General features: G+C 34.4%; 1 protein-coding gene across 2 annotated transcripts in view; it reads right to left on the bottom strand.

Moving 5' to 3' along the window:
- The window catches only part of CDK8 (cyclin dependent kinase 8), a 122,369-nt gene that overhangs the window by 8,627 nt on the left and 85,992 nt on the right, over positions 1–27,750 (bottom strand). For both annotated transcript variants that reach the window (XM_002924212.4, XM_011231042.3), the window contains exons 5-7: positions 11,767–11,824; positions 9,409–9,540; positions 2,234–2,377 (exon numbers count right to left, since the gene is read on the bottom strand). In XM_002924212.4, the coding sequence (XP_002924258.1) occupies positions 2,234–2,377; positions 9,409–9,540; positions 11,767–11,824 (334 nt within the window). The remainder of the gene's footprint in view (positions 1–2,233; positions 2,378–9,408; positions 9,541–11,766; positions 11,825–27,750) is intronic.

Raw genomic sequence — 27,750 nt, 5'->3', positions numbered from 1 at the left:
CAATTCTCATCCCTTGTATAGCATTAGATCTCTATAAGTTTATCTTTTTAGTGCTTACTTTCTATGTAATTTACTTCAGGTTACCTCAATTTCTGTAAGTAAAGAGGAGTAAGTTATTAATAAATATTTCTATTGCTGTTTGTAAAACCACTTTTTCCCCCTTTCCACCCAATTTCTTGGTTAAATCAATAACCAGTCTCTTCAATGACAAATGGATTATCTTTGCCCTCCATAGCTGTAAGATGCATTTTTTTTTTAATACATGGCCCTCCTTATGTTCACTTTATTAAATACACTGCTTTACAGCAGCAATCAATGTAAGCAGCAACAACTGTCTGGAATAGAACAGGGCAGGCTATAACTACTATGCAAATAACTCAGCTGGTGGCTTGGCTAGTTTCAGTAACATTAACAAAAACAACCCCAGCTATTTACATTAGGTAGAAAATGTTTCCGTTGCTCAAGCAATACATGCTAGATGGCTAGGCTAGTTTTCTTCATCGCTGTCAATAGGCTCGTCCTGCAAGGCTCCTGGCTGCAGTACTACAACAGGTGGCTTCAGCGCACCCTTAGCTTTTAAATGGCCTTTAGACATTTGCCTTCAACTTACTTATGCAGATATGTGCAACCTAGCCTCCAAACATACCACACTGTAAAGTCAACTAAATACATACTTTAAACTCCTATATGGGATTTTCTCCTTAATTATTTCTTTGCTCCAATTTCTCTATTTTGTCAATTTCTCAAGCTAGACATCTTGAGATAATCTTTTACTTTTCCCTCAATTACATATAAAAAATTCTGTACTTGTCCTTTATTCTCCAACCTTTTAATCACTTTACACCTGGAGTACTGCTATACAAGCAAACAGCGGGCTTCCCTAACTTCAGTCACCTCTCTTTAATTGATTTTTACCTACCACAACCATACTAATCTTTCTAAAATATAACATAAACCATGTCACTAATTCTCAAGAACTTATCAGGGACTCTCATTCTTTTGCACATTTTCAACTTTCTTATAAGCTGAGCCTCCCCTAATTGTTGAACTACACATTAAGAGTCATCTCCTACAGAGGCCACCCCCCACTACCACCCCCTTGTAAGCCATGTTCCTTTCTCTCGGGCCTTAGAAATGGTGGACATATTCAGAAGTGGGAAGAAAAGGCCGTTCTTCTCCATCTACTCAAACCATAGCTATTATTTAAACATTCTACTTAGAGTAGTACAATATAAACTCCAAGCCGGCAAGAATCATGCCTGTTATATAGACATTATTTTATGCATAACACAGTGCCTGGTACATGGCAGGTACTCAAATTTTAGGGAATAAATAACATTCTCATCACAAAGAAGCATTCTTCAAAGACCCGTTGACCAATTCTGCAGAAAGGTAGTATCTGTGTTAACAGTCCTACAAGGGAATGTGAAATTATAACTCCCAGGTATTATTCTTGAGTCACCCTGACCTAAGAAAAATTCCTAATAAGAAACAATTTCTAATAAATACCTGACTAGCTAATATTATGTAGGTTTTTAAAGCAAAATTTCATTATTCTAGAGCTCTGGGCAGAGTTTTTAGTGACTGATAAACTACCATGCTATGGCATAACAAGGGATGGGGATATAGTGGAAAAACTGAGGGCTCTAAAGCCTGTGATGAGACACCTAAACAACTTTCTCCCTGCTGCCAGTCAGTGCAGGCAAGGTTGCTCTTCTAACAGAACACTTAAAAGAATGTTCTTACAGGCAAGGGTTATGGGGTAAAAAATTCTATTATTCAATATAATGTGATTCTGTACAGTGCTCTAAATATAAATAATGTTCAAAATTTGTATTTAAATCCGAAGTAATGGCATTATTATATGTGCTTCTAGACAAAATATATACTACTGAATTTTATTTATAGTTTCCTCTGGTAAGAACTAAAGGCACCTTTTAATACAGATACTGCAAATATTTTATCATTTCAAATATTAAACAAAACAAAACAGAAAAATAAAATGAAACAAAAACATACTCCTAAAATTCAGAAAACCCATAAATATCTTTATGCTAATATGTGAACTCTATAAATTTTGCTATTTCCAAGGATCTTTGATTAATGCAAGTCATAAATATAAAGAATTGAGCTAGAGTAGCTTTCATCAGCTAAAGATATACACCTTTCCAATGAAGATATCTAAGTTCAAACAACAGTGATTTAAAAACAAAAACAAAAACATAATGTGTACCTGCAGGAAATCCCATTACATTGAATATTCTGTCCAGCTGGTCATGGTGATAAGGATTACTAGTTTTGATGTCCTCTTGTCGACAGTGAAATATTGGTTCTGACGTTAGTAGTTCTGCAAATATACACCCTATAGCCCAAATATCTTTAAAACAAAAAGAAAAAAAAAAAAGAAAAGAAAAAAAAAAAAGAAAGGAAAAAAGAAAAAGAAAGGAGGAAAATAAAGTGGTTCTTTCCAAAAGAAAATGCATTTTTATCTTGGTGGGGAGTGTTTTTTTTCCTTTCTTTTCTTTTCCTAATAAGTCAAATTAATTCCTAAAGCAATTATCATTAAAAATACCATGGAATATTGTTTGTAAATATATATTCCCACCCGACCCACCCCAATTTTTCATTCCCTATTACACCTCCATTCCACCCAGTGGCTTCATTCCAAGTTCAAATCAAGTTTATTAGCTAAATTTTTGGCAATTTTTAAATGCTTCAAACATTACCTTATCTGTGAAATACATACAAAGCTGCATATGGCGCACAGGAACCACAAACAAACAAAATTAAACAAAAAATAAAACAAAAACAGAAAACCCAAATAGCTTTTGAAATTGGGCATACTTGACAAAAACAATCAGCACAATTTTTTTAGGTAAAAATATTTTTTCTTTATCTAGTTTACGTACTTGCTAATTTACAAAGTCTAATAATTACCCTCTCATGCTAGCACCAGTTAGCAAGATGTTATTCCAACAGAAGAAAGACAATGTCTGACCTCAAATATTCGAATGAAACTGCACTTCTACTTGAACAGTTTTTTGTTCAAAGTATTTCTTTATGCTACAGTGGCGTCAGATTTTGCAATTTAATAAGGACAAGAAAATAGGGAGCAAAATACTACCTTTGAGATAGGTATAAAGGGTACGAATTCACTAGGATTACTTATAAAAGCCAGGCAAAATGGATTCCTCTCTAGTACAACAAATTCCTTTCATTCACTTTAAGATATAAGCTAACTTTCATTCATATTAAACTTTTACTCACTAGAACTGTTATTAATAGAGGAAAGATCTACATGCCACTTCAGAATTTAAAACTGAAATTATTCAGTTCCTACTTTAACAAAGCCCTAAACCGGCAAAGTTAACTTCTCTATTCTAACTACAATGGTGTGCACGCAGAGGACACTCAATCGGTGGTATTTGACTGATCTAACCAATACCTGTGGTAAATATAAATAACTATAGAGGGAAAAATAAAAACCATATTTTATTAAAGCCAATTGTCCAGGTATATTAATAATTGTCACAAAAATTGAAATGAGGAAAAAATGTTAATTTATAAAATTCAGAATTCCTAAAATCTAAAATTGGAATATTTAATTGGAATAATTATCCCATTTATATATTTCAGAGTAAGAAGTTACTCATCTCTTTATTAAGACTATACACCCTAACTACAAGCAAGGGATTTTTAAAATGGACACTGTCTGTGTCTCCATTTTCAAACACATCAGAGCACCAAGTTAGCCAATACCACCACAGAGAAAAGTATGAAGAGATACCAGCCAAGCTATTTTGTTTTTAGTATCAGAAAGTAAACAGAAAAATTATTTTGTGATTATTCTTTTTATATACGTACCCCATATGATAACTTGACTTATGGTAATCTTAATCAAAGAGAAGATAGGCAAGCTTAGAAGTGTCACCAAAAGGGCCAATGGGTCAATTTGCATGTTTAAAACTATACTCATAGCATCCAAAAGATACCATAACAGTTAACCCATTCTGGTTAGCTATGAAAAATACTAGAGAAAACTAACATGTAAAGGAAGATGAGAGGTAAGTAAGCGGTGCAGCTATCCTTAAAGTGACATTTCTTCTAAAACAAAAGGTCAGAAAGTAGTATAGAAATAGTTTATTTAACCTTGCTTAACCCTACCCTCATAACCTCTTTCCCTGTATCTTTTCTATCATCTCTTACTTTTTGGCAATCTCATCATCCTTCCTTTCTTCAAAATCTTGATCCAGACATGAATCATGAAGTTAAGTTAGCTAAGCAAGTTATTATTTCAGACAAATTTCTAAATCTGTGTACATAAGTCTCTCCTTTCTATCTTGCCTTTTTTTTTTTCAGAATGTGCCAAGTTCATGGAAAAGTCCTTTCCTGTTCACCTACCTGCCTACTTCCTTCTAGAAAGACTTTCCAAAGTAAAAACATATAAATCTCATCTACTTCTCAAAATCTGGGATGCTTTGTGTAGCTATTGAGCTAACTAGGCAAAGTAGATAGCAATTAGCATGCTATGTAGACCCAAATGGGGGGGAGCTTGTTAGATAATGTATTAATCAATAGATGTATTAATAGCAAGTTTCTACCTCAATAGAAGAGTAAATTCTCCTTCTCCCTATCTTATAGCATATTTCTCACTTAATAGAATGCCACATAATTAGTGGGCATTCAGTTATTTAAGAACAAACATCTGAGTTTAAAAGTCCATACTTAGGTAAAACTTTAAGAGACTGCTTTAGTGATGATTAATTAAAGACTGAATCTCCTCTTTCAGCCTTCTCCATGAAGTCAATCAAACAAAACCCCAAAACACTCAAAACTGAATTAAACTTTGTCACTGGGAGTACAATGTTTACTAACCTATTATTTACTCTCTTTGGTTTAATGATTCAGCTTGCAGTTTTGTACAAGAGAATAAAAGACCACAGCACTAAAATCTGTCTGTAATAGAGGACGGGAACATTTCTCCCTGTGCTCCTTAGCTGCTTCTTAGCAGCCTTTGGTTTAACATAACCCACCAAACTTCACTAGCAGATTTCACCCTTCTAAATGATGCCATTAAAATGAACTACTGAACAAGTAATCTGTGCATTCAACTACAAAAGTTCTTCTATTAGCTGCTCAAACTACAACTATCTGACAGGGAAGTAAAAATTCTAGGCAAGTCCTTGATAAGTAGCTTTCACTGTGGTGTGGCGAATTTGTACTTTAACAGACCCTCAGGCTACTTACATAAGTAATAGGTGGAATGGGATTGTGTGGGAGAGACTGGAATCAAGGAAGAGGTTTCATTTTTATTCATTTATTCTATTTTTAAAAATTTACAGTAAAAATGGTTTATGTACAATTTCTCTCCCTCAAAAAAAAAAAAGTAATTTGAAGGATACCCATATTGTAACATTTTTTTTTTAAAGATTTTATTTATTTATTTGACAGAGATAGAGACAGCCAGCGAGAGAGGGAACACAAGCAGGGGGAGTGGGAGAGGAAGAAGCAGGCTCATAGCGGAGGAGCCTGATGTGGGGCTCGATCCCATAACACCGGGATCACGCCCTGAGCCGAAGGCAGACGCTTAACCGCTGTGCCACCCAGGCGCCCCCATATTGTAACATTTTTGAGCCAATGTCTTCATAAAAGTGTTTTCCAAGATTGCTCTTGGCCAAGTCAGGTGTACATGGGGTGTGGATCATCACTGCAGAGGGTCCGGCCGGACCTTGGTTTCAATCATCTGCACCCCAGTTAGTTCCCTCTGTAATCTTCCTACCTCAGAAGCAACTGTTTTATCCGAGGTCACAGAACTTTTGGAGTTGAAGGGGACCTCAGAGATGATTTAGTCTAAATTCCCACTTTCAAAAAATGAGGTTAAAGAACTAAATGCTTTGCATAAGGGTGAGTGTGTGCACACTCGTGCGCACACACACACACACACACACACACACACCCTGAGTGACAAAGCTAAGACTATGATTTGCATATATTTTGCTTTCTCTTAAGTTTTAAAAAGTTTACCTAACGGTTATCCAGTAAATCTTGATGAGAAGGAGGAAGAGAGGAAAAATATGAAGAAAGGCCTTCTCTTTCGCAAATTATAAAGCCATTTGAACAAGGGAATCTACCTAACGCTGGTAGTTTAGCTTTGTGACAAACAGCCCTGCATCAAAACTGCCAGACTACAGACTGTCCTAGTGAATAATAACAGGTTATACAAACTGCAGTGTTCACAATAAAATATAGGTCTCTTGAGAAAAAGATAATAAATTGTAAGTAAGAGTCACAAGCTACTGTGATGGTATATTTTTTACTTAATTTAAATCAATTCAAAGTCTCAAGTTTTTAGTTGATAACAGCTGAGATCGGGCAATCACTTCCTTATCTGTGTAGTCTGTTAATATGTCTAATCAAAAGTAACACTCCTTTTAAATATTCATTTCCTAGGTGGAAAAAATAGCTATGCATCATATTAGTTTATATTCTAAGCACTTAGAATATACTTATAACAAAAGATAACCAAATGCATGTGTAGGTAATAATATGTACTCAAAAACAGGACTAGCTTCAATAATTTTTAGTTTTCCTTCTAATTGGCTTTTAAAAAAATAAGCATATTATTTTAGAGTAATTTTAGATTTGTAGAAAAGTCACAAAGATAGTACAGAGAAGTCCTATATCTAACTGACTTAACTTTATCTACCTTTACTCTTCTATAAAATGAAATGTGATCTCAAAGCAATTATGAAGATTAGTGAACATAAAGATTTTCTGAAGAAAGACCTGTTGAGTTCAAGATTAATATGGGAGAATGATCACAAATATCTCTTCTTTTCCCTTCTTGAGTATACACTGAAATGGCAGCAAATTAAGAAAGGCATACATCCATAGTAATAAAAAGAACAGGTGGAGATCACTGGGGACAAGAATCATTCATTCATTCATTCATTCATTCATTCATTCATTCATTCAACAAAGAATACTGAGTTCTCACTGTGCACCATGTAGGCACTGGCCTACTAGGATGACCAGCTAGGCAAGGTCTATCTATTTTAGTGGATTTTAGATACTATTCAATGCTATCAAGGCAGTAAGATGGAAGTGGGATGGGAAAGGCAGGATGACTACTTTAGACTGTGTGATCGGTGAGGTTTTCTCTGAAGAGGTAGTGTTTTGACTAAGATCAGAATGAAAAAGGACTGGCCATATGAAGACCTGATCTAGGCAGAGATACATAAGAACACTTTACTTTGGGAAGATGGAAGGCAGATGGAACAGCTCAGAGAAGGCCCCAGGCCACAGTATTATTGCTGAGTGTGAAGCAGGATTGTCCTGTACAACTCTGGGAAGATTGTGTCCTTAGAGGACCAGCTACAAAGTCTATTTTTCCCCCCCAAAGACTGTGTTTTGAATAGTTGATTCTCCTTCTCCTGCTCCCCTCCACTGCCCTGGAGCTACCAGGTATATAAAACTAGGGCCCAAAGTTGGAAGACTCTTCCCTTAAAGAATCTGAATGGCCTCAAGACAAAGTCTTGTGCGTGCTAGCACTTGGGGACCCCCCCCATTCACAGTTCTCTGCTAGATCATCCTGAAATCTGCAGTCAACGAGCCCTACGATCTATGTACACAAAGGTCCCAAGCACTTTTCTGTAAGCTGATTCTTAAATATGAAGAGACAATCGAGGGTCAACAAATAGTGGTAGAACACTTGCGACATGGAAGGAAGAGACCAAGATATACAAATAAAAAGAGAGTCTATAAAGAAAACACATAATAATTCTAGGAATACAGCAAATTACAAACAATTAAAAAGCACTGTTATCACCATCCTCGCAGATAGTTGAAATGCTTTTCTCTCCATTAAATAATACATAAAACTAATAGAGAATAAGAAGGGGTTCTTGAGAAAAAGACAAAGGCAGAAAAACATAAGAAAAGTGGTATAAAGGATCAAATTCAGGAATCCAAAATCTGCCCACACTCAGTTTAGGGAAGAGAGACACGGAAAACAGAGAGAGGGAATCAAAGACTAGTTTAAGAGTTTTCCACAGACACAGGATGTGGGATATGAACTTCAGACTGAATGTGCCTACCAAGTGGCCAGCACATTACTGTGAAATATAAGGATAAGAAATCCTGTTTGTTTTCAGAAAGGAAAACCACCCACGTAATCCACCAAGGAATGAGTATAAGACTGGCACGAATCTTCATTAGCAACCCTGACACTACAAGACAATGGAAGAGCATCACCAAATACTGAGGGAAAGTTATTTTACACTTAGAATTTTAAACCTGGCCAAACTGCATGATACAGTAAGACACAGGCATTTTTCAGAAATACAAGAGCTAGAAAATTTACCTCCAAGACACCCTTCCAAAGCAAGCTGAAAATATGCTATAATAAATAGCTATATATGTAGCTAAATATGCTATAATAAATAATAAAGCCCAGAAGGAAATATATCCAACTCAGAGGAATTAAAAAAAAAGAAAAGCCAGGGTGAAAATCCAGAATACAGCACAGCATAGAAGACTTCAGGATGGAGGTAACCAAGAACAACAAAAGCAGGCTCAATGCCATTCTAGAGAACACAGAACAAGTTAGGTAAGCAGTAAAGACATACAACAAAGGGAATAAGAAAAGAAAAGCACATAAGAAAGTACGCGATGATAAAATTCCATGCAATAAAATGAGGCAGAGTAAAGACGTCAGTAATGTGAAACGTGGTAAAAGGTCTGTGGTAGTTGAGCACCGAATGTGTTACAATATATAATCTGAGTATAAACTGTGAGAATTACGGTTTGTAAATAGAAAATAAATGTCGTAAACATCTACAAAGTAGTAACAATAAGAATGATGACAACAATATTTCTAACATAGCTTATAAACTGAGAGGTGGGTGGTGAAGAAGTAGAAGAGCACTACTTTCCCAGTTCTTCAGAGTAGGGAGCGAATCAATCAGAAACTGAGAAGTGAATTAAGGTATCCTAAACTTCTACTTTTTTCCGTAATTTTTTCCCCTTAACTCCAAGGGGATCTTTTAGAAGTAAATGTTTCTTCTGGTGAAGGAAACCTTTGTCTGAAGTTTCATGGTTTAGAAATTTTACTGTGCTTATTTCTCTTTTCAAGTAAAATCTAAAATACATTTTTATTTAGAATACATAGTATGATCCCATATATTTAAAAAGTTTTAAAATATCTATTTATCTATCAGAGACAGATGCCTATAATAATACATTCCTAATGTTAATAATGGTGTTTCTAGGTAGTGGACTTTTAGGGTAATTTTTGTTCTTACTTTTATAATTTTCTGTATTATTTGACTTAATGTATAGAAATATGTATATTTTACAATAACAAAGCCACTTTTAAAATGTCATGGAATTTTAATTAGTTCTACTCACCAATAGCTTTGGTATAATGTCTCGCTCCAAGAAGTAATTCTGGGGCTCGGTACCAGAATGTTACGACTACTGGATCCAAATCTGCTAAAGGCTTCAAAGGTGAATTAAATAATCGGGCAAAGCCCATATCAGCTGTAAAAAAAGACAATAATAATGTTAAGTCAATAGATTTTTACCAATTTAATTGATTACTCTAACTTTACCACTGTTATTTAGTAAGATGGGGGAAATGTGCTGAATTCTTCACCTGGGTTATAGATATGCCCTGATGCCAGTGGTCAAGGACGACCCTACATCCTTGGGAAGATTTCTTTCTGCCTGTCACGCCATCACTGGGGGCAGGGTTGTTAAGCTGCCTGTCCATTCTTTGCATTGGTCACAAGCATTGAGAAACTAGATCAGTTACAGTAAGGCTTCCCATTATTTCCATCAATAAGCCTGGTCACTGCGGTCATCAGAAGTTGACCATACAGTATGTTACCACCACTCTCTACCCACATTTATTTGGGTTGAATTTTACTAACTTAACTTTAAAGAATCATAGCAATTTTTTTAAGCTGGAAAAGACCTTTTGAAAGGTCATATAGTTCATTCACCTCCTTTTTCAAAAGGAAAAAAGAGAAAATTTTCAAAAGAAGAAATTAGATGATTTGACAAATGTCATAAACTCCTAGCTCAGAACTGGAGCTGTGGCATTTGACACAGTTTAATATGTAGTGTAGCTATTCAGGCATGGCTGTTTATCCTACTAAACTGTAATCTTAAAGGCAAAAACTATCTTTTTTCATATCCTTAGTATCTATCTAGTGTCATTAAACATAGCTTTTATCAAATACACATTGAATGAACAATCACCTATTCATACCACCTATCAAAAATTTCAAGATTCGTCTACTATTTGTTTGGTTTTGCTCTCCTAATAAACATTTTTAATGAAGTAGGCCCTCATCTAACCTACTTAATTATGGAGGTTAAAAAAACAACAGAGAAATTTGGTAAAGAATTAAAACCACCTGACTCAGATTACTAAATACTGGTTTATAGAAGAACTAATATTTCTTCTTAAATGTGAATGTTTAATGCCGACAGTATCCCCCCCAAACCTGCTAACATCGTATGCATTACATATAATTCCAAACTAGATTATTTTGTTATACAAAATTTCCCCAAATCTTAGAGTAAAAAACACATCTGTAACTACTGTTTGGGTAGTTTTGGCTGGGTCTTTTCTATTTTCCACACTTTGAACTTATGTTTGAACTTGTAAAAACACAAGTAAAGACTTAACAGGCATTTGGTGACTCTACAGAGTAAGTACTGACAGGGCCTGGCTCTCCAAGGAAGTCAGTGATTAGGAGTACTTTGACATACATCAAATATTTGCAATACTAAAAAATTTGTGAGGTTTGTATGATAAAAGAGTATTCTGAGTGTGTAATTAAAAGTGGAAAGTGAGATCTGGGGAATTTATAGGGGAGGATAGGGAAGAGGGGTTAGGTACACCTTAGGTTTTTCTTTGTTGGTTAAGTGGTACAAATTAGCTGATAATTTGAATTTATATTAAATGTTGCAATCAGAAATTACTCTACTTTTTTATATACTCCCACAATCCTGCTGCCTTTAAATTAATATAAATTAGTTACAACATTTCTTTTACCCACACACAAAACAAACGAAATAAATGCAAAAAACACAACTTAGAAATGACAATGGAAAAAACCAGTTAGAATAAATAAATTCAGTTTTATCCTTATAGGTACCAGACCAGAACTGGGTAAAATTTTGCTCTGATATGTAAGAAAACAGAGCTATTAGAAAACATGCCAAGGTACAGAATGCTAGCTACTTTCTTTTCCCATCAGGCAAAGGCCTTCTACAAGACAGGCTCATTCAAACTTAAGGTTCTGTACCTATCCAGCCTCAGTGGTTTTCCCTAGTTTGTAATTCCTAACGTCAAAAGGTCAACAGAGACATAGGTTCTGATCTCATCTGGCTCAGGTGAACAGAACTGATGCTATAATTACTAATATGTTGTATGCCCTGTGACTACAGATAAGGCTGGCTTCTAACATGGATAGAAGCCACTCACCTTCATAGCCTATTTTTAATGAAGGCAAAGGTTTCTAAGAAACTTCCACAGCTTATAATTAGAACACTTTAATCTCTAAAGATTGTCTGACACCTTTTAAGAGTGTGAAACATTTTTCACTTTTAATGTAAACTCTTTAGAAATGGCTTTGATCAGAAGGAACTACATGAATATACGCATATTATTACAGCAAAAGTTATAAGTGATACTGTTGCCTGCAAAAATTTTAAAAGAATGCTATACTGTGACTTATTAAAGATAAAACATACCAATTTTTACTCTTCCTCGCTCAGGACCTTCACCCATAACTAAAATATTAGCAGGTTTCTGTGGAAACAAAATAGTGTTTTTTTTCAGTAGACAGTAGTGGTTTCTTTTAAATAGACAATATGCCAATATAACATAAATCCACTTTTACAAAATCTTTTACTCAAAAATTAAAATCAAACACAGGAGTCACCAAAGAAACTTTATGCATATATATGCAAAGCAATACGCAAACCTCATGAAGGCCCAAGTATGACAGTGCCTTTCTCCAGGTAGAGCTAGTAAGGCTTTTCTTGGCCCTTTTGTTAGCTGTATTCACTACTGTGGAGCGTCCGACAGAAAGTTATATTGTTGTGGTTCCTCCCAACTCTTTCAATTATATAAAATGTCCTGCAACTTTAAGGGAAAATGTATCTTCAAAGATGACTTAATTCTAAATAGCAAAGGAAGAAGCCACCAGATATCTTTTTTTTTTTGAAATGGCAAAGTATGCACCCATGTTTAAACAAATAAATTATAGAGAATCATTTACTAAAGTCTTTTCTAAATGAATTATTGAAGAGGAATTTTCTGTGACCTGAACAATTTTGAGATTTTTATGTTTAAATAAAAAGAGAAGCTAAAACTTAAAGCAAGATTTTACGGAAGTAAAATTTCAAACCGTGTTAAAGTCTCTAAAAATATACAGGATTAACTATCGTCTACAATCTGCTACAGCAGTATTTACTACATTGACATGTGAGATTTGTGCCCTCCTCAGCAAGAGGGAAGAAGCGGTGAAGAAGGAAGTTAAGGGGCTGGGATGGACAGAGAGGAAAGGGGGGGAAGAGCAACCCCCAAACCTTTCTCACCACGCTAGCCTGTCTACTTGGTCTTTAATTCCACTGCTAAATAACAGTGAAACTAGATTAGAATGTCCTTCAAATATAGATCAAAGCAACCTTAAAATTAAGGATTTTAATGAAGGCTGTTTACAGTGGTAATTTATAGGCTTCCCTAACCATATTTAGTAATAGCCCCCACTCTATTACTGACAAAATGTAACTTAGTCTGGTGATAGGTATTAAGAAGGGCACATATTGCACGGTGCATTGGGTGTTCTATGCAAGTAATGAATCATCGAACTTTACATCAAAAACTAGGGATGTACTATATGGTGACTAGCATAATAAAAAAATATTATTAAAAAATAAAAAAAAAATGCAACTTAGTCTATCAACTACTACAGATCAAAAAAAATTTTTTTATCCCTAGCAAAAAGAAAAGAATTGCTGAAACAGTAGCATATACATGTCAGAGGTTCCAAGTTTCTATATTTTTCAAGATGAAGAAACTTGGAACCAGAGAGATTAAATGACTTGCCCTGTAACTATAATCTACAAAACTGGGCAGCAGCAGCGTAATCTACCCCATGGCTTAAGTCTAGTGCTCCCTTCCTAATATATCATTTTGAAAGTAACTTTATGTAGCAAGTTTTTCAATTAATGTATACTATCATAATAACAATAATAGTTTAATTCAAGAAAGTTTTCAGAACCCGTATCATTACTATACACACACACACACACACACACACACACACACCTGACCACTGGAATAACCAGCAAAGCACCTAAACTGTGCACGATTATCTGCAAGTGCTGCCTAGCACAAGTGAAACTGCTTTCACTCACTGTGTTAATCCGTTACCACCAGGTTAGTCTCTGCAGAGACTCTCAGAGCTCAGCCAACTTCAAAATGAAATTGGATCTCTGAAACTAGCATAAAATATTGGAGGGAGAGGAGGGCTTTCCAAGAGGAATCAGGCAGCATTTCTATCTGGCTGAGGAGCAAGGCTTGCTCTCAACTACCAACGTGGGCTCCAGAAAAAACTTCCATGTCTGTGCTAGAACTCTCTTCTTATGGTCCATTGGGGCAGAACTCCCTAAATATCTCTTGAACACATTCCCTACTCTTTAAACCCATTATGATTCTTTTCCCATCCAATCCATCTGTAATGTTGCTAGGATAACCTTTCTAAAAGACAAATCTGATCATATCACTCCCTTGCTTAAAATCATCCAAAGTAGTATCATTGAAAATTCTTATAAGATTGGGTGAAAACAGAACATAAAATGATATATAGATGTGATTACAAAGGGGTTGAAAAAAAAGTACGATGGGTAAAGACTAGAAGCACAAAAAGAGTTAGTGACAGTGGTATGGATGAACCTTTTCAAAAACGTCTTTGAACGCTTTTGCTATGCTTTATTATTACTAAAATATTATTTCTACTTTAACTAGTCTCTCACCACATGTGAATAAGATCCAATGTCCTTATGAGGGGATGCAAGGCACCTGCAAGTTCATTCTCATCAATCTGTCCTGCCCCACCTGCCACTGCCCACACTGCTCCTGCCATCCCGGTTTTCGGTGTCCTGTGACTAGAGCTTTCAAAGCTAGGTCATTGCTATCCCATTATTTCTGCCCCCAAAGACTTTTTCTCTGTATTATTTGGCAAAATCTGATTCTTTGCCCGCCTACTTGATGACATAAATAATACAAGAATACATTCTGATTATAAACAAGTCATGTGTAATTAAAAGCTAAAGACCCTTTCAGCACCCACTGCTCCTCTGCCATGTCCCAAATCCCACTCCCTTCTCCAGAGGTGCAAAGTGATTAACTGGTTTGCTGCGATGGACTTTTCCAGCATTCAAGCACTCAATCCTAAAATATTATCTCTGTATCTGGCAAGAGCAGAGCACAACATTGACATCTCTCTCCTTTTCTGCTTTCTTATTCAGCAGCTGGGCCCATATCTGAGAAGCCTTAGGGTGAGTGGTATTGGTCAGCCTGCTACAAGGTAAAGGGGGAGAAACTCCCTCTCTTGTTCTTCATTCTGTTTGAGACTTATCAGACTGTCAAGTTCCAAACTGGGGTTTTAGCACTGGTTGGGGGAATAAACAGTTTCTCTGTCAAGGATTTGGGGCCAAAGCTCTAGTTAATAGTTAAAAATTGCTTTTCTAGGCAACTTGCTGCCTATTATATGATCTGAAGCAGGTCTTGGGGCTAAAAGCCATTACCAACACTACTTCTATAAGTGAACTTAAAATTCAGTCTGGGCATGCTATATAGTCACAAACAAAGTAGAATGGTGCTGTGTTGTTTCAATAACACTAATTATGAACAATGGGTCCCTCCTCCTGTTATTTTTGTGGTAGCATTCTGTATGCCCCAGGCTATGATATTCTGATTTAGTAGAGAAATCTAACACTAAATTTCTTTTGTGAATGCAATCTAATGGAAGTCTTGAGAGAAAAAGGCAGAAAGGCCCTAACGATCATGAATACTCCTGTATTTGTCTTGCTGCTTAACCAATATTAAGGAAGGCTTCAAAGACTTGATAATTTTTGTTTTAGTACTTAATGCCACGCTGAAACAATATTCTCCAAAAAAGCTAATTTCTTTTCTTTCTTTTTTCTTCGTCTAGTAGTAGGAGAATTTGGTATTTGTAGCTCTAGAGCCAAAACTTCCATTAGTTAGTGACAATACATGAATCAATTAGTAATAACCATAACTGTGGTAAATAGTCCGTGATCTTTTATATGCTATCAAACATAATCACTTTGAAAGAACATATAGAAGTTTACGTTTTAATGAGGCATACACTCCATTAACTATATTTCTGCTTATGGAGATCAGAGGTCCAACGTGACTGAGAAGTATTATTTCATCATAGCAACATCTTCAAATATAGCTATGCTATGCACAGACATGATTACAGAACACCTTTTATTGCCTGCTGAACAATGAAATAAATAAACGAGGCACGTGTTTGAAGTACACTTGTTGTGTGAAACTATGACATTCTTCTCTTATTGTTGTTTTGTTTCTCCCAGAAAAAAAAAGTGTTTGTAATTAAAAGAACATGTCCTTGTTTTATATTACAGGTTCATGGCTTTTTTTGCTTTCTGTTGTAATGCTCCCCAAAAAACTCACTGCTATTTCCTAAAGCAAGATGTTTGTATTGCAGAGAAAACCATTCATGCAGAGGCTTTCTGTTCTCTAGAATTTGTCATGCTGTGAAATAGCACACTGATGCCTTTGGCATACAGCACAGATGGCAAACTGGTTTCACTTAAGGGGTCAACCCTAATTAAAAACAAAAAAAGTAAGGATTATAGGGACCTCAATCTTGAGAAAGACAGGCATTGGGCTGATCAGGAAACCACCATTTTCAATCAGAGGCAACCAACATAGGCACAGAAGTGAATGATGGCTTATGTGTCTAGGTAACTGCCAAGACCTTTTTATTCTAGGGGTGAAAATAGGGCCTTCATATGTGCACTAAGGTGTCAAGGCAAAATGGAGACTTTGAGGCAACAGGAAAATTTCATTCTTGATGGATCTATGAAAAAAACAGCAATCCATAAGAAACCACTGCTAGTGCTGTTCTCTAAAATTTATTCAGAATTTAACTTTCACAAACACTGTAAACAACACAACTCAGTGGCACATTTTCTAGATACTCAATAACTTTCAGTTTGGTTGTTAATCATTATGTACTACAATACACACTGAAAAAATTAATTAACTCTCATATATACAAATGAGATTCAAACATGGGCATCAAAGTCTTAAATAGACATATACTCAGTAATTTAAAAATTGTTTTAATGAAATCCTCCAAGGAGTTGAGTTAGATAGAAATTTGGAAATCCAGTGAATGAGATATGGAAGATGTATTTATGACACAGTTTTCATTTTTTCTTCCGATCTATGACTTTGCATTTTTCACCTCTAATACTAAATTTTACCCACTATTGCTGCTGAATGAACACCTTTAAGCTAAAGGAGAAATTACCAACTTTTACTCTAGGAAAATTGTTTCTTGGTTTTTGAATAGATCTGAAAAAAATGTATAATTTCTTAAAAAATTCTGCTTCCTGATTAGAAAGCAAATGTGACCTGTAACACGTAACTTCATCCTCTATGGTCAACAGTTCAAGTACTATATATTCACCCCTGCATTGACTGAATTAAAAGGCACTGATGCCTAAAGATCAACAAACAAAGCAGCAAATAAACAGTCCCTGCACCCAGAGAGGTCAGGTAAAACTAACAGACAGGTTAAATTCAGGCAAGGAAAAGCGTCAATGAGGTGATCATCCCCAACCTGCCTGAAATGTGAAAGCTCAAGAGCTGGTCTGGAAGACAGACGACAGGAGACGGTGCCTCAAGAATTCACTAACGTCTTACACTAAACCTCCGCAGAGCTGGGTCTGCACCCTCTCAAGGGACGGAGGCAGTGCTCGCTGGAGTATCAAGACACATGGTGATGCTGACTTATCTTTCAGTTACCTAAGAAGTCCACTTTTAGGGAGAAAGGAATTAGGTTCTCACAGTCGACGCAAATGGAGATATTTTATGGCACAAGCATTGAACTACATGGTAGTAATCATGCTAATAATAGATGACAATTCCTTTCAATAAGCCCCTCCTACATTCCTCCAGTCCAGACTACTAGCTCTACTTCTAGTTTTTATCTAGTGTCTCCAAGGTTACATAAAATGGTCTTCACCAAGTTGTGAACATCATCATCAAAAGTATTCCAAATGAACATGATCCACATTAGTTTAAAATTGGTATCTTTTAAAACTACAAATTTTGAATATTTTAAGTTACAAAATTCTTAACCTGCCTACTTAAGGCAGTTGAGGTATAAAATACCAGGTTAAGTGCAACAAGATCAACCTGGAATATAATCTCTTATTTTCACTGACACAAAGATCATTTTCTTACTGTCAGAGACTACCAGAGGCAATATTCATTTCATTAACAATGAAACATGGGTGCACAGAACAGAAACATGGATATAGAAATAAACTTTTAAACTGACAAGCACAGCTATATCTTATCTATTCCTAATAAAGAATGTGTGTGTGCATATTAATATATTTTCTTGTAGATGGAAATATATTTTACAAGTTAGATTACCTTCTAGTAATCTTGAAGATTAGAAAACTGAATAACATTAAGGAGATCAAAGATATCTTAAGGGAGAGGTTTAAGGGGCAGAGATATATCAAAAATCTTTTAGTTTTCAAAACAGTTCCAGTGTCATTAAGAAGTTAACCAAATTTTACAAAAAAAAGAAAGTATACATAGTTTATATTCAAATCTGAAAATCACAGTAACTCCAAATACTAAACAATATTAATTCATATAATTGTTAGTATAACAGTGATGAGTGAGTAGTACTGTTTTGTGTTCTGTCTTCTCAAGTTATTATTTTCTAGACAAATCTGGATATTTGTACATTACTTTTACTAACTACATTGTATTCCTCCATTAATAGACAGGCAGCTGGCTGTATTTTCCCCAAACCCCCACTTCTGGCACCAAGCCTGAAGATGCCCCCACTGACAATGTTTGTATAAATTATACTTGCCTCCCCAACACCCCCAAAACACCCTGACACATACACCAGGTAATTTCCTTGGGATGAAATCTCCAAAGTAGAATTATCAGATCAAATAATATCAATAGTTTTATTGTTCTAAAACTAGAAGATCGTTTTGTTTTTTAAGTTTCAAAGGTGGATACGTGCTCAGTGGACATAACTTGGGAAATGAAGAAAAGTACAATGTGCTTGATAATAGATGACTGAAAACAAAGCATCTACAATCTCAAACTAATAGATGACCACTATTTCAGGTTACCTTTTGTTTTTTCCTCTTTGTAAAACTAAAAAATGACATCATACTAAATACACTGCTTGTACCCTTTCCTCACTAGTATATCATGAAGATTTTTTTAAAATTTGGAAATTACTTTTCTGATATAATCCTTATGAATCCTGTGGATTCATTGTAATTTACATCCATTACCTCCTATTAAATGTTTAGGTTGTTCCTAGTTCCTTAATTAAAGAAAAATGATGCTGTAACAAACACTTCTGAATGTGCCTATGAAAAATTCCTAGAAAGTCAAATCGTTGGGTAAAGGTTATAAACATTTTTAAGGTTTTTTGATACACATTAACAGATTTTGCCCTTTCAAGGCAATCAAGGTATCAGTTTTATACATTCAACATTCTTTTATAAAAACAATACTATTAAGTATGATAAAACGAATCTGTAAAACCAAAAGCAATGTGTGTAAGATTTTATAATTTTTATTCACTTAAGTGATATATAATAGTAACTTAAAATTTTGAGTATCTTTCACTGATAATCATGTTTTGTTTTTTTTAAAAAGATTTAATTTATTTATTTAGCAGAGCGAGAGACGGCCAGCGAGAGAGGGAACACAAGCAGGGGGAGTGGGAGAGGAAGAAGCAGGCTCCCAGCGGAGGAGCCTGATGTGGGGCTCGATCCCAGAACGCCGGGATCACGCCCTGAGCTGAAGGCAGACGCTTAACGACTGCGCCACCCAGGCGCCCCGATAATCATGTTCTTATTTGCTCTGTAGATTTGTTTTATTGAGGAATCTTAGATTATTAAACTTAAATATTCACCACAATTCTCCATATTCTAGATAATAAAGGTATATTCAGTTATTTTTGCCATTTTTCTAATGTATTACTTTCCTCTTGCTAAAAACTTTACACTTTATATTCTCTAAGAGTATTTTTACTAGTGTTTTTACATTTCAGCATGTCTACTGTATCTTTAGTAATAGGAATTTGCTTAGTTAGGAATTTATCTCCAGCTAAAACTAGAATAAATATCTCAATTTTTAAATATATATTTTACTACTATGATTCATGTGGATTTTAGTGGTTTTAAGAAATAAGTAACCAAAAAAATTATTATAGACAAGAAAATACTTCTCCCTCATGATACTAAAGAGTAATGCCTTTTATTGTAAATAACTTCTAGTTTATTACATAATAAGTTCTTATAATAATGTGAGTATATTCATTCAATTTTTGTTAATACTTCTGATACTAAAAAAATTATTTTCCTTCTAGAATATATGATCTTGGAGAAAAGTTTATTTTTTTTTTGAAATATGATTAAGAAAGTATAATTTACTACCCAGATTTAACCACAATATTTTGGTATATTTTCTTTTAGTGATGTATTTTTCATTCAGCATTTTATTGCCACTACGTTGTGGTCTGCTTTTTCTCATAACATTGTAACAACATTACTTAAAACTTATGTAAACATAATTTTAAATGACAACACAATAGTTCATCTTTTCTGGATGGCATAATTTGCACAATTATTTTCTGGTTGTTAGACATGTAATTTTTTTTTCAATTTGTCATTTATTATCAATAACACTGTGATGGCCTTTTCACCATTTTATATATCCTTAAAAGAGTTTGTTAAAAGTAGGGTTGCTAGATCAAAATAAATGAATATTTTTTAAAGTTCTTGATAAATTCTAGGTTGTAATTCATGTCATAGCAGTTAGTGTTCATTCATTTAACATACCGAGGACACATCATGCATCATGCATTGTCCTTGGCATGAGGTAGATAGTGCATAAGAAAACAGACATGGCCTGGTGGTCCGCGTCTATAGGGAAGCCAGGCATTAGATAAAGGTAAACAAATACGTAAAAAATTACAAATGTACTAAATGCTATAAAAGAAGAAAAAATGCCATTAGAGAGAATGGGGGTGCTATTCTGAATAAGGTGGTGAGGGAAGGAAAAATGGGGGCACTACTTTGGAGAGGACAGTGAGGGAAGGCCGTTCAAGGTGACATGTAAGCTGGGACTTGAAGGATGAGAAGAAAGGGTTATTTATGTATGTGTTACATTATGCATGAACTTCGTAGTCAGAAGGAAAAATAAGAAGGCATTTGTGGGCAGAGCATGATAAGCAGGGGTAGACTGGTAGGAAACGTAGTTATAAAGTCAGGCGGGGGGGTCAGCTAATACAGGGTCTAATGTGCAGATAAAATATTTTATCTCTAAATGAAAATTCAATAGTTTTAAGCAGGGAGGCAACAGTTAGCAATAGCAACATGCATGTTAGTTATGTGCTAGGTTCTCTACAGAGATGAACTCATTTATTCCTCACAATTACTCCACATCAGTACGTATTATTATTCTAATTTATAAGTGAGATGATCAAGGCTAGAAAAGCCTCGGCTGAACTGATTTAGTTCATAGTAACCATTTCACACTGACTTGTCAGGAGTAGAGCTAGAGTTGAAATGCAGGCAGTTTGGTTCCACAGGCTGTCCTCTTAAACTATGGCATTTACTGCCAGTGCACAACTGAGCACTATCATTTGATACGAGAAAATGGCGGCTCCTAAGAATTGCTGCATTACTTTCCCAGTGAAACTAAAAGTAAAACTTTTTGAAATGTTTCCACACACACTGTGTATGTATGTGTGTTAAGTATGTAGAGTGAACTAACTGCTTATAGCATTTGTGGTCTTTTGGTTAATCTTGGTGTTTTTCTTAATTTATATGATCTGTTACTATTACTCATTTTCTAACATGTTTCAAAAGTTTTTCTGATTTTTTATTTGCCTTTCAAACAATTGATGTGAAGCTATATATTTCTGCCTACTTGTATGATTTCAAAAATTTTGACACTGACGTGTCTTGCAATTTGCAATGGATACATCCATTTAACTCAAGAGTATCTTTTGTACTTTCAAACTCTGTCTTAAATGGCATATTTTCCAATTGATGATGTCTAATAATTAAAAGATAATTCTGCTTTTATTTCTAGCTATATTTTATTGTGTTCTGAAATGCAGAATTTGTGATTTTGTGAGTTCTTACCATGAATCTAGTCTCTAGTACACATTGGACTTTCGTAGTGTAATTTTGTGAGTGAATGTTTATTTAAAAAATACATTCTTTAAGTAGTCTAAACGCCAAGCAACTCTATTATATCACATTGCTTTATTCCACAATTTTTGTTTGTTCTTTATTTAAAAAATTTTGTCATAATCTGAGAGAAAAATGGCAAGGTATACAATTCTATATTTCTATATCTTTTTGTACAATTGTCAAATTGAACAAAATTCTTTGTTATATTTTTATTAATCATTGTCATTATAAAATGTGTTTCAATCTTTTGAAATAAAATATACTTTATCTGATACTATAATTTTGTTCCCTATTTGAACAGACACAGGCTTGAGACCTATGGTTCTCCACTTTCTTCTTCCCCTAAACATTTGAGGAATATGATGGAGTTATTTAGAAAATGAAGAACTGGCTAAGAAGAAGACTGAAAATACTCAGGGGTGCCACAGGTTATTAAGTTGTGTGACCTTAACCTCCATTTCATCATTTATAAAATACAAATAAAAATGACAACCAAGTGTCGCTGCAGATATTGTGACAAATGCTTATTCATAAAAGGCTTACAGCATGATGCTTGATATATAAGATCCTAAATATATTATAATGATAATTATGATGGCAGCTGGCACTATAATCTGTTAACAATGATTCACTGCTATAGAGTGCCCATGCTTAAGTGACAGTGCCCCCAAGATGAGTTTTCTATATTGCCCTATGAGACACCCCTAGTAGCTTTTGATCATCTTCTAGCTTTTAGTCATTTATACCTTCTAGAGAATAAAAAAAAAAAAAACCCTGCTTATTCTTAGCATCAGCTTTTTAAAAAAGCAATAAAAATATATATTCTTGTAGAAAAGGAAAATATAGGAAAGTAGAGAGAAAGTGAAATTTACCTGAAATCTCATCCTCAGAGTTAAACCATTACAAACATCTTGATGGACATAATTCTAGATATCTCTAAATCTGTATTATTTATATTTAATACAAATATCTTATAAAGGCTCTTTTGCTTTTATGGAGCCTCCCCTATCATAGCTATCTAAGTTATTTCAGTACCACAACATTGTTAAATAAGTAGTGACAGAGGTCAGAAGGTTAATGGCTGTTGATTTGATATATATACTTCCCATGCTTGGAAGTTTCCTTCTTTTCTTATTTTTAATAAGAATTTCAATCAGAAATGAATATTAAATTTTGTCAAATAATACTGCATAGTGAATTCTGCCAAAGTTATACATTTACAACTACTGAGATCACCATAGTGTTTTTGTTATTCTCTTAGCGCTAGTAATATTGTGAATCCTGCTAATAGGTTTTCAAATACTAAATCATCCTTGCATTCTTAAAATGAGCTTCATTTACTTAGGACATAGTATTCTTTCAATGTCGCTCTGGATCTTTTTTGCTAACATTTTACCTAAGAAATATGCACAAATATTTATATGTGACAGTGGTCCAGGGCCATGTGCATTATCTTTACCAGCTCTATCTCAGTATTATGCTTTCTCCTGCAAAGTTATTAAGGAAACTTTCTTTTGCTCTAGCCTACTTTATACAGTGTAGGATTAGCTGTTGCTTGAGGGCTGAAGCAACCGTGAAACCATTTGCAATTGTTACATTTTGTAGAGGTAGCCCCTGCGACAAATGTCTATATCTCTTCCATAGTTGCTGGTCTCTTTAGTTTTTCTAACACTTCCAGTGTCAAGTATGGTAATTTGTATTTATTTTAAAATGCTTATTTAATCTAGGGTTTTGTAGAACACCAGAATAGTTCAATAACCACTAAAAAAATTTAAATTGTAGTAAAAAATCATCCACCACCACTTCAGTGCACCAGAAATCGGAATTTCACAGATGACTTTTACCAACCTTTCAAGAATAAATAATTTCTATATTGTACACATTATTTCAGAGACTAAAATTATTTTTGAAGCTGATAATCATGAAAAAAAACATAACAAAGACAGTATACAAACAGATGATTACTAACCAATCTCACTTGTCGATAAAGATGAAATAAAATATTAGCAAAGGGAATCCAATAGTGACTGAAAAAAAAAAAAGACCAAGCAGTTGATCCCATGAATGCAAGGGTGGATCAACTTCAAGAACAAAACAAAACCTTATAAATCTAAGTTTCCACATTAAGAGATTTAAGGAAATAGCTATATCACCATCTCAAAAGATTCAGAAAAGCACTAAATAAAATCCATTTTTGATTTAGGAACAAACAACTTAATTAGATAACCTGATAAAAGGTATTCACCAAAACCCCAGAACAAAAATCATATATAATGGTGAAACTTAAGAATTTTCATTAAAGAAAAAATAGCCACCTCAATTACTTGCCACTGCACTAGTAAGTAGGTCCTAGACATTTACCATTACCAAATAACAAGGGAAAAAAATGCATTTCATACATTCCGGTTTTTATTTTCCTTTAAAATTTTAGTATTTCTGTAACTGGGTTTTATCTTATACCTTCTGTGTGACAAATTGGCAAAATGTTTTCTTTCTTAGTGATATATAAAACAATGCTGCAGGCTTTCTGCTTCCCGGTCTGTGGTAAAATATGTAATATGGTATGTTTGGGATAGATTCTGTGTACCAGTCTCACAGGTGGGAAGCCACGGAGGCATTTTAGGTAGTGGAATATGATGTGATTTACTTTTTAGAGGGATCATTCTGAAGGTTATGTTGATATTAGACCATGTAAACCACAAAGCTACAGTGTTAAATCGCTTGGGAGTTTCTGCAGTAATCCAGGTGCCCTGGATTAGAATAGCAGTAATAGAAATGATAAGAACTAAAGCCACAAGGTAATAAGTAGAGTCCAAAAAATTCAACTGTGCAAACTGGAAGGTCAGGTTATTCTGGGGTAAATGAACAGAAATTAATGAGACAAATAAAGTGAGCCTATACAACTAGCAAGTCCACCCAAAAAATCCAAATCCATGTCCTGCCAGCAAAGAATTTTAGAATCTCCCTATTTGTGGCTCCTGATTTACCGAACTGATCTAGAGACACTGAACTACAATATGCAGAATCTCTGCCAAATTTGCCCTTTCCTTCATGGTTCACTCTCCCTACAGCTTCTTCTCCCTGACAATAAGCACCACAGTGTACTCTTCTTTGGGAAATGACACTAGTCAGATGAGTAGGACCAATGACCAATGTGCTATATTTAAATCTGAGTTACTGGATGGTCTTACTGTAGTTTGAACTGAGATATGTTTTGAAGGTAGAGTTGATAAGAATCCATTTATTCATTCAATAAATATTTATTGTGCATCCAATATGTGTTATTCTGGGTACTAATGATATAGCAGTAAAAGAAATGGATAAAGTTCCTGCCCTTAAGGTATACTTGTATTCCTAGCGCAACCTGATGATGAATTGGAAGTAAAACTGGTACACAGTACTAATACTCTAAATTAATCTCAATCAAAAAGATAAAAATATAGGTTTGGCTCCATTTATAAATGAGGAAAGTAACACTTAGAGAGGTTAATCCTACCAAAAGTTATATAATTAAGTGGCAGACCAAGATTCAAACAAATCTTAGGCCCACTATAATAGGCGCTTAATTTTTCAGGATGCATAACCTAAGATCCCTTATTGGTCCTTACCACATGCAACAATTTCTTATTTTTCTTCTTAACTTTTCCTGTTGTTATTCTTCACTTCTTCCTACCTTTCACCTATTTATTTTTTTATTTTTAGATTCCCCTCTTCCTCCTTACTATGAAGGCCCAGAAAACATTTGATTTTACCAGCTGGTGTTAATCAGACAGAAAAAATAAATTAAATAAATAAATAAATAAATAAATAAATAAGAAGATCAATCAAAAGAAGAGAGAGGCCAAAGAATGAGTGTTATACATTCTGAATTTTTGATTTAACCTTCCAAGGAATACACCTGTGTAATAACAAGCCTAGCAAAGTAAGACAGAACACTAGTCACTGCTGGAAATGTTGAATGGTGACAGGATGGTTAATCTGCTGCTCATATTACCAAGAATTACCACACTGTGTAAGGGATGGGAATGGTTACTTCCAAGATGCCTTCCGACTTTATGGTCTATTAGTCTACAAAATTAGGGAAAACAAAAAAATGGTCTTCATTTCAAATGGTACATGGTGTTTACGTAAACAAATTTTTAAGCTAATGATTAAAAAAAATTAGCAGTCTACCTCCCCATCATTTACAGTTTTACTAAACAGGCATCTTAAACGGCAATGACCTAAATTACAAGTCCATCTGTAATTGGAAAAGACCATAAATTCTAGAGAATTGAAACTAATTTTGGTAATTTAGACATCTATTTTATTTTTTAGAAAGATTTATTTATTCTAGAGAGAGAGAGTGCACCCGTGCGATTTGGGGGAGGGGGCAGAGGGAGAGAATCTTCAAGCAGACTCCCTGCTAAGCCCAGAGCCTGCCATGGGGCTCAATCTCAGGGCCCATGAGATCAAGACTTGAGCCTGAAAACAGGAGTCTGGATGCTTAACTGACAACCACCCAGGCGTCCCTCAGATATCTATTTTAGCACAGAGTTAGAAATCCTCACATTATATACCTACTTAAGCGTATTGTATCTATGGCATGATATATATCTGAAGGCAAATTATACATAAATTAAATAATAAAAACAAACATTGGTAATTACAACAAAGTAATACTCTGAAGAAAAAGTAAAATCCCAGCTATACCGAGGGCAGGAAACTTTAATAAAGAAATATTTTTCAATAGTTAATTCAATAACTATTGCTAACTTAATATCTAATTATACATGAGGGAAACTTTCATTTTTACTAAATCTAAAAAAAAAGTTCCTATGTGTTGATTAGAACAGCATTTACAAGCATTTACACAAAATCTTGAACTTTTATGTTGAACTGACTTTGAAATATGGCTAACTGCACATGTTTATTTCTTTAGGAAAACTGACTTTTCCCCTCCTATATGCCCACTTCTCATTTGCTCATATCTGGTAAAGACATATAGTTGTCAAACTGAAAAAGACTTACTGAAAGATATATGTGGTCATGGAAGCCTGTGACTTAAACAGGTTTAGATAACAATTTTAGCTAAGTCAATATCTTATCTAATATATTCTATCTTTAAAGATTAAATTACTTTGGCAAATCTTCAGAAGTCTGGAAAACAACATAATACTCTAATACTCTAAGGCCTGACTCTACTATTAGAAAGTTAGACCGGAATATTAATTTTTATATGTTCTTTCAGAGTATAATTCAGAAAATTCTGAAACTTTTTTTTCGAAAAACCATTTCCTTGTATTTTGACTATAGACAGTGTATTTCACTTTTCCTAATGTAGAAATCTAAAGGCCAAAAGAGAAAAAGTGGGGATTCACCACTAACACTATATCCAGTAGTAATAACTTATATCAGATGCAGGCAGAGACCTGGTAAATTCTTGTCTTTACTAAGATTCAAAAGTCCTTTAAACAAAACCTTCCCAAATCTGTCCTGTTTTCAGAAACACACTGTTCTAGATGATAGTAAATTCTGTTTATAAAAATGGAAGCAGTTATATAAATGATATAATGATGTACCACATCAATTATGTCAAAAGTAGAGAAAAGATACATTTGACTTAAAACTCTGATAGTTCTCTACTTCTACTAAATTTTCAGGATCACTCAAAAATATTGTCTTATACTCTTTAATAAAAAAACCCCACAACAACCTTGATGAGATTATTTAGAATAACCATTCTTGATGGGTGAGAAATTTGACTAAAAATATTCTAGTAGTGTGTTGATAAGTGCCTGAAAAGACTCACTCAGAATCTAAGAAAAAGTAGCCTAGAAGCAATATGCAAACCAAATAACAATATTTTTATTACCAACTTGTAACCTGCTCATATAAACATGTATATTTGCAATTGTGCCATTTAGTAAAATTAAATGGGCTACTTTTTCATTATTTACGAATAGAACACAGTCCATTGTGTATGCTCAATATTAATATCAAAATTAGGCAAATGTAGCATTTGTCAATAAACCAAACAGACTGTTTACGAACAATCAAAATTTTCAAGGAAAATTGCCCAATTGGTCATTTAAGTAAGTACACTTTAGAATAAGCACAATATTCATAATATTAATTATAATGAATGCAAACCTCATTTAAGTTTGCCTTAATTAGTTATCATCAGTAAAACCCATGTTTTATCCTCAAGCCTAA

This window comes from Ailuropoda melanoleuca, chromosome 7 (genome assembly GCF_002007445.2).
Source record: "Ailuropoda melanoleuca isolate Jingjing chromosome 7, ASM200744v2, whole genome shotgun sequence".
In the NCBI taxonomy this organism is placed as follows: domain Eukaryota; kingdom Metazoa; phylum Chordata; class Mammalia; order Carnivora; family Ursidae; genus Ailuropoda; species Ailuropoda melanoleuca.
Note: the sequence above shows the minus strand (reverse complement) of the source record. Positions and strands in the feature narration are given on the sequence as shown.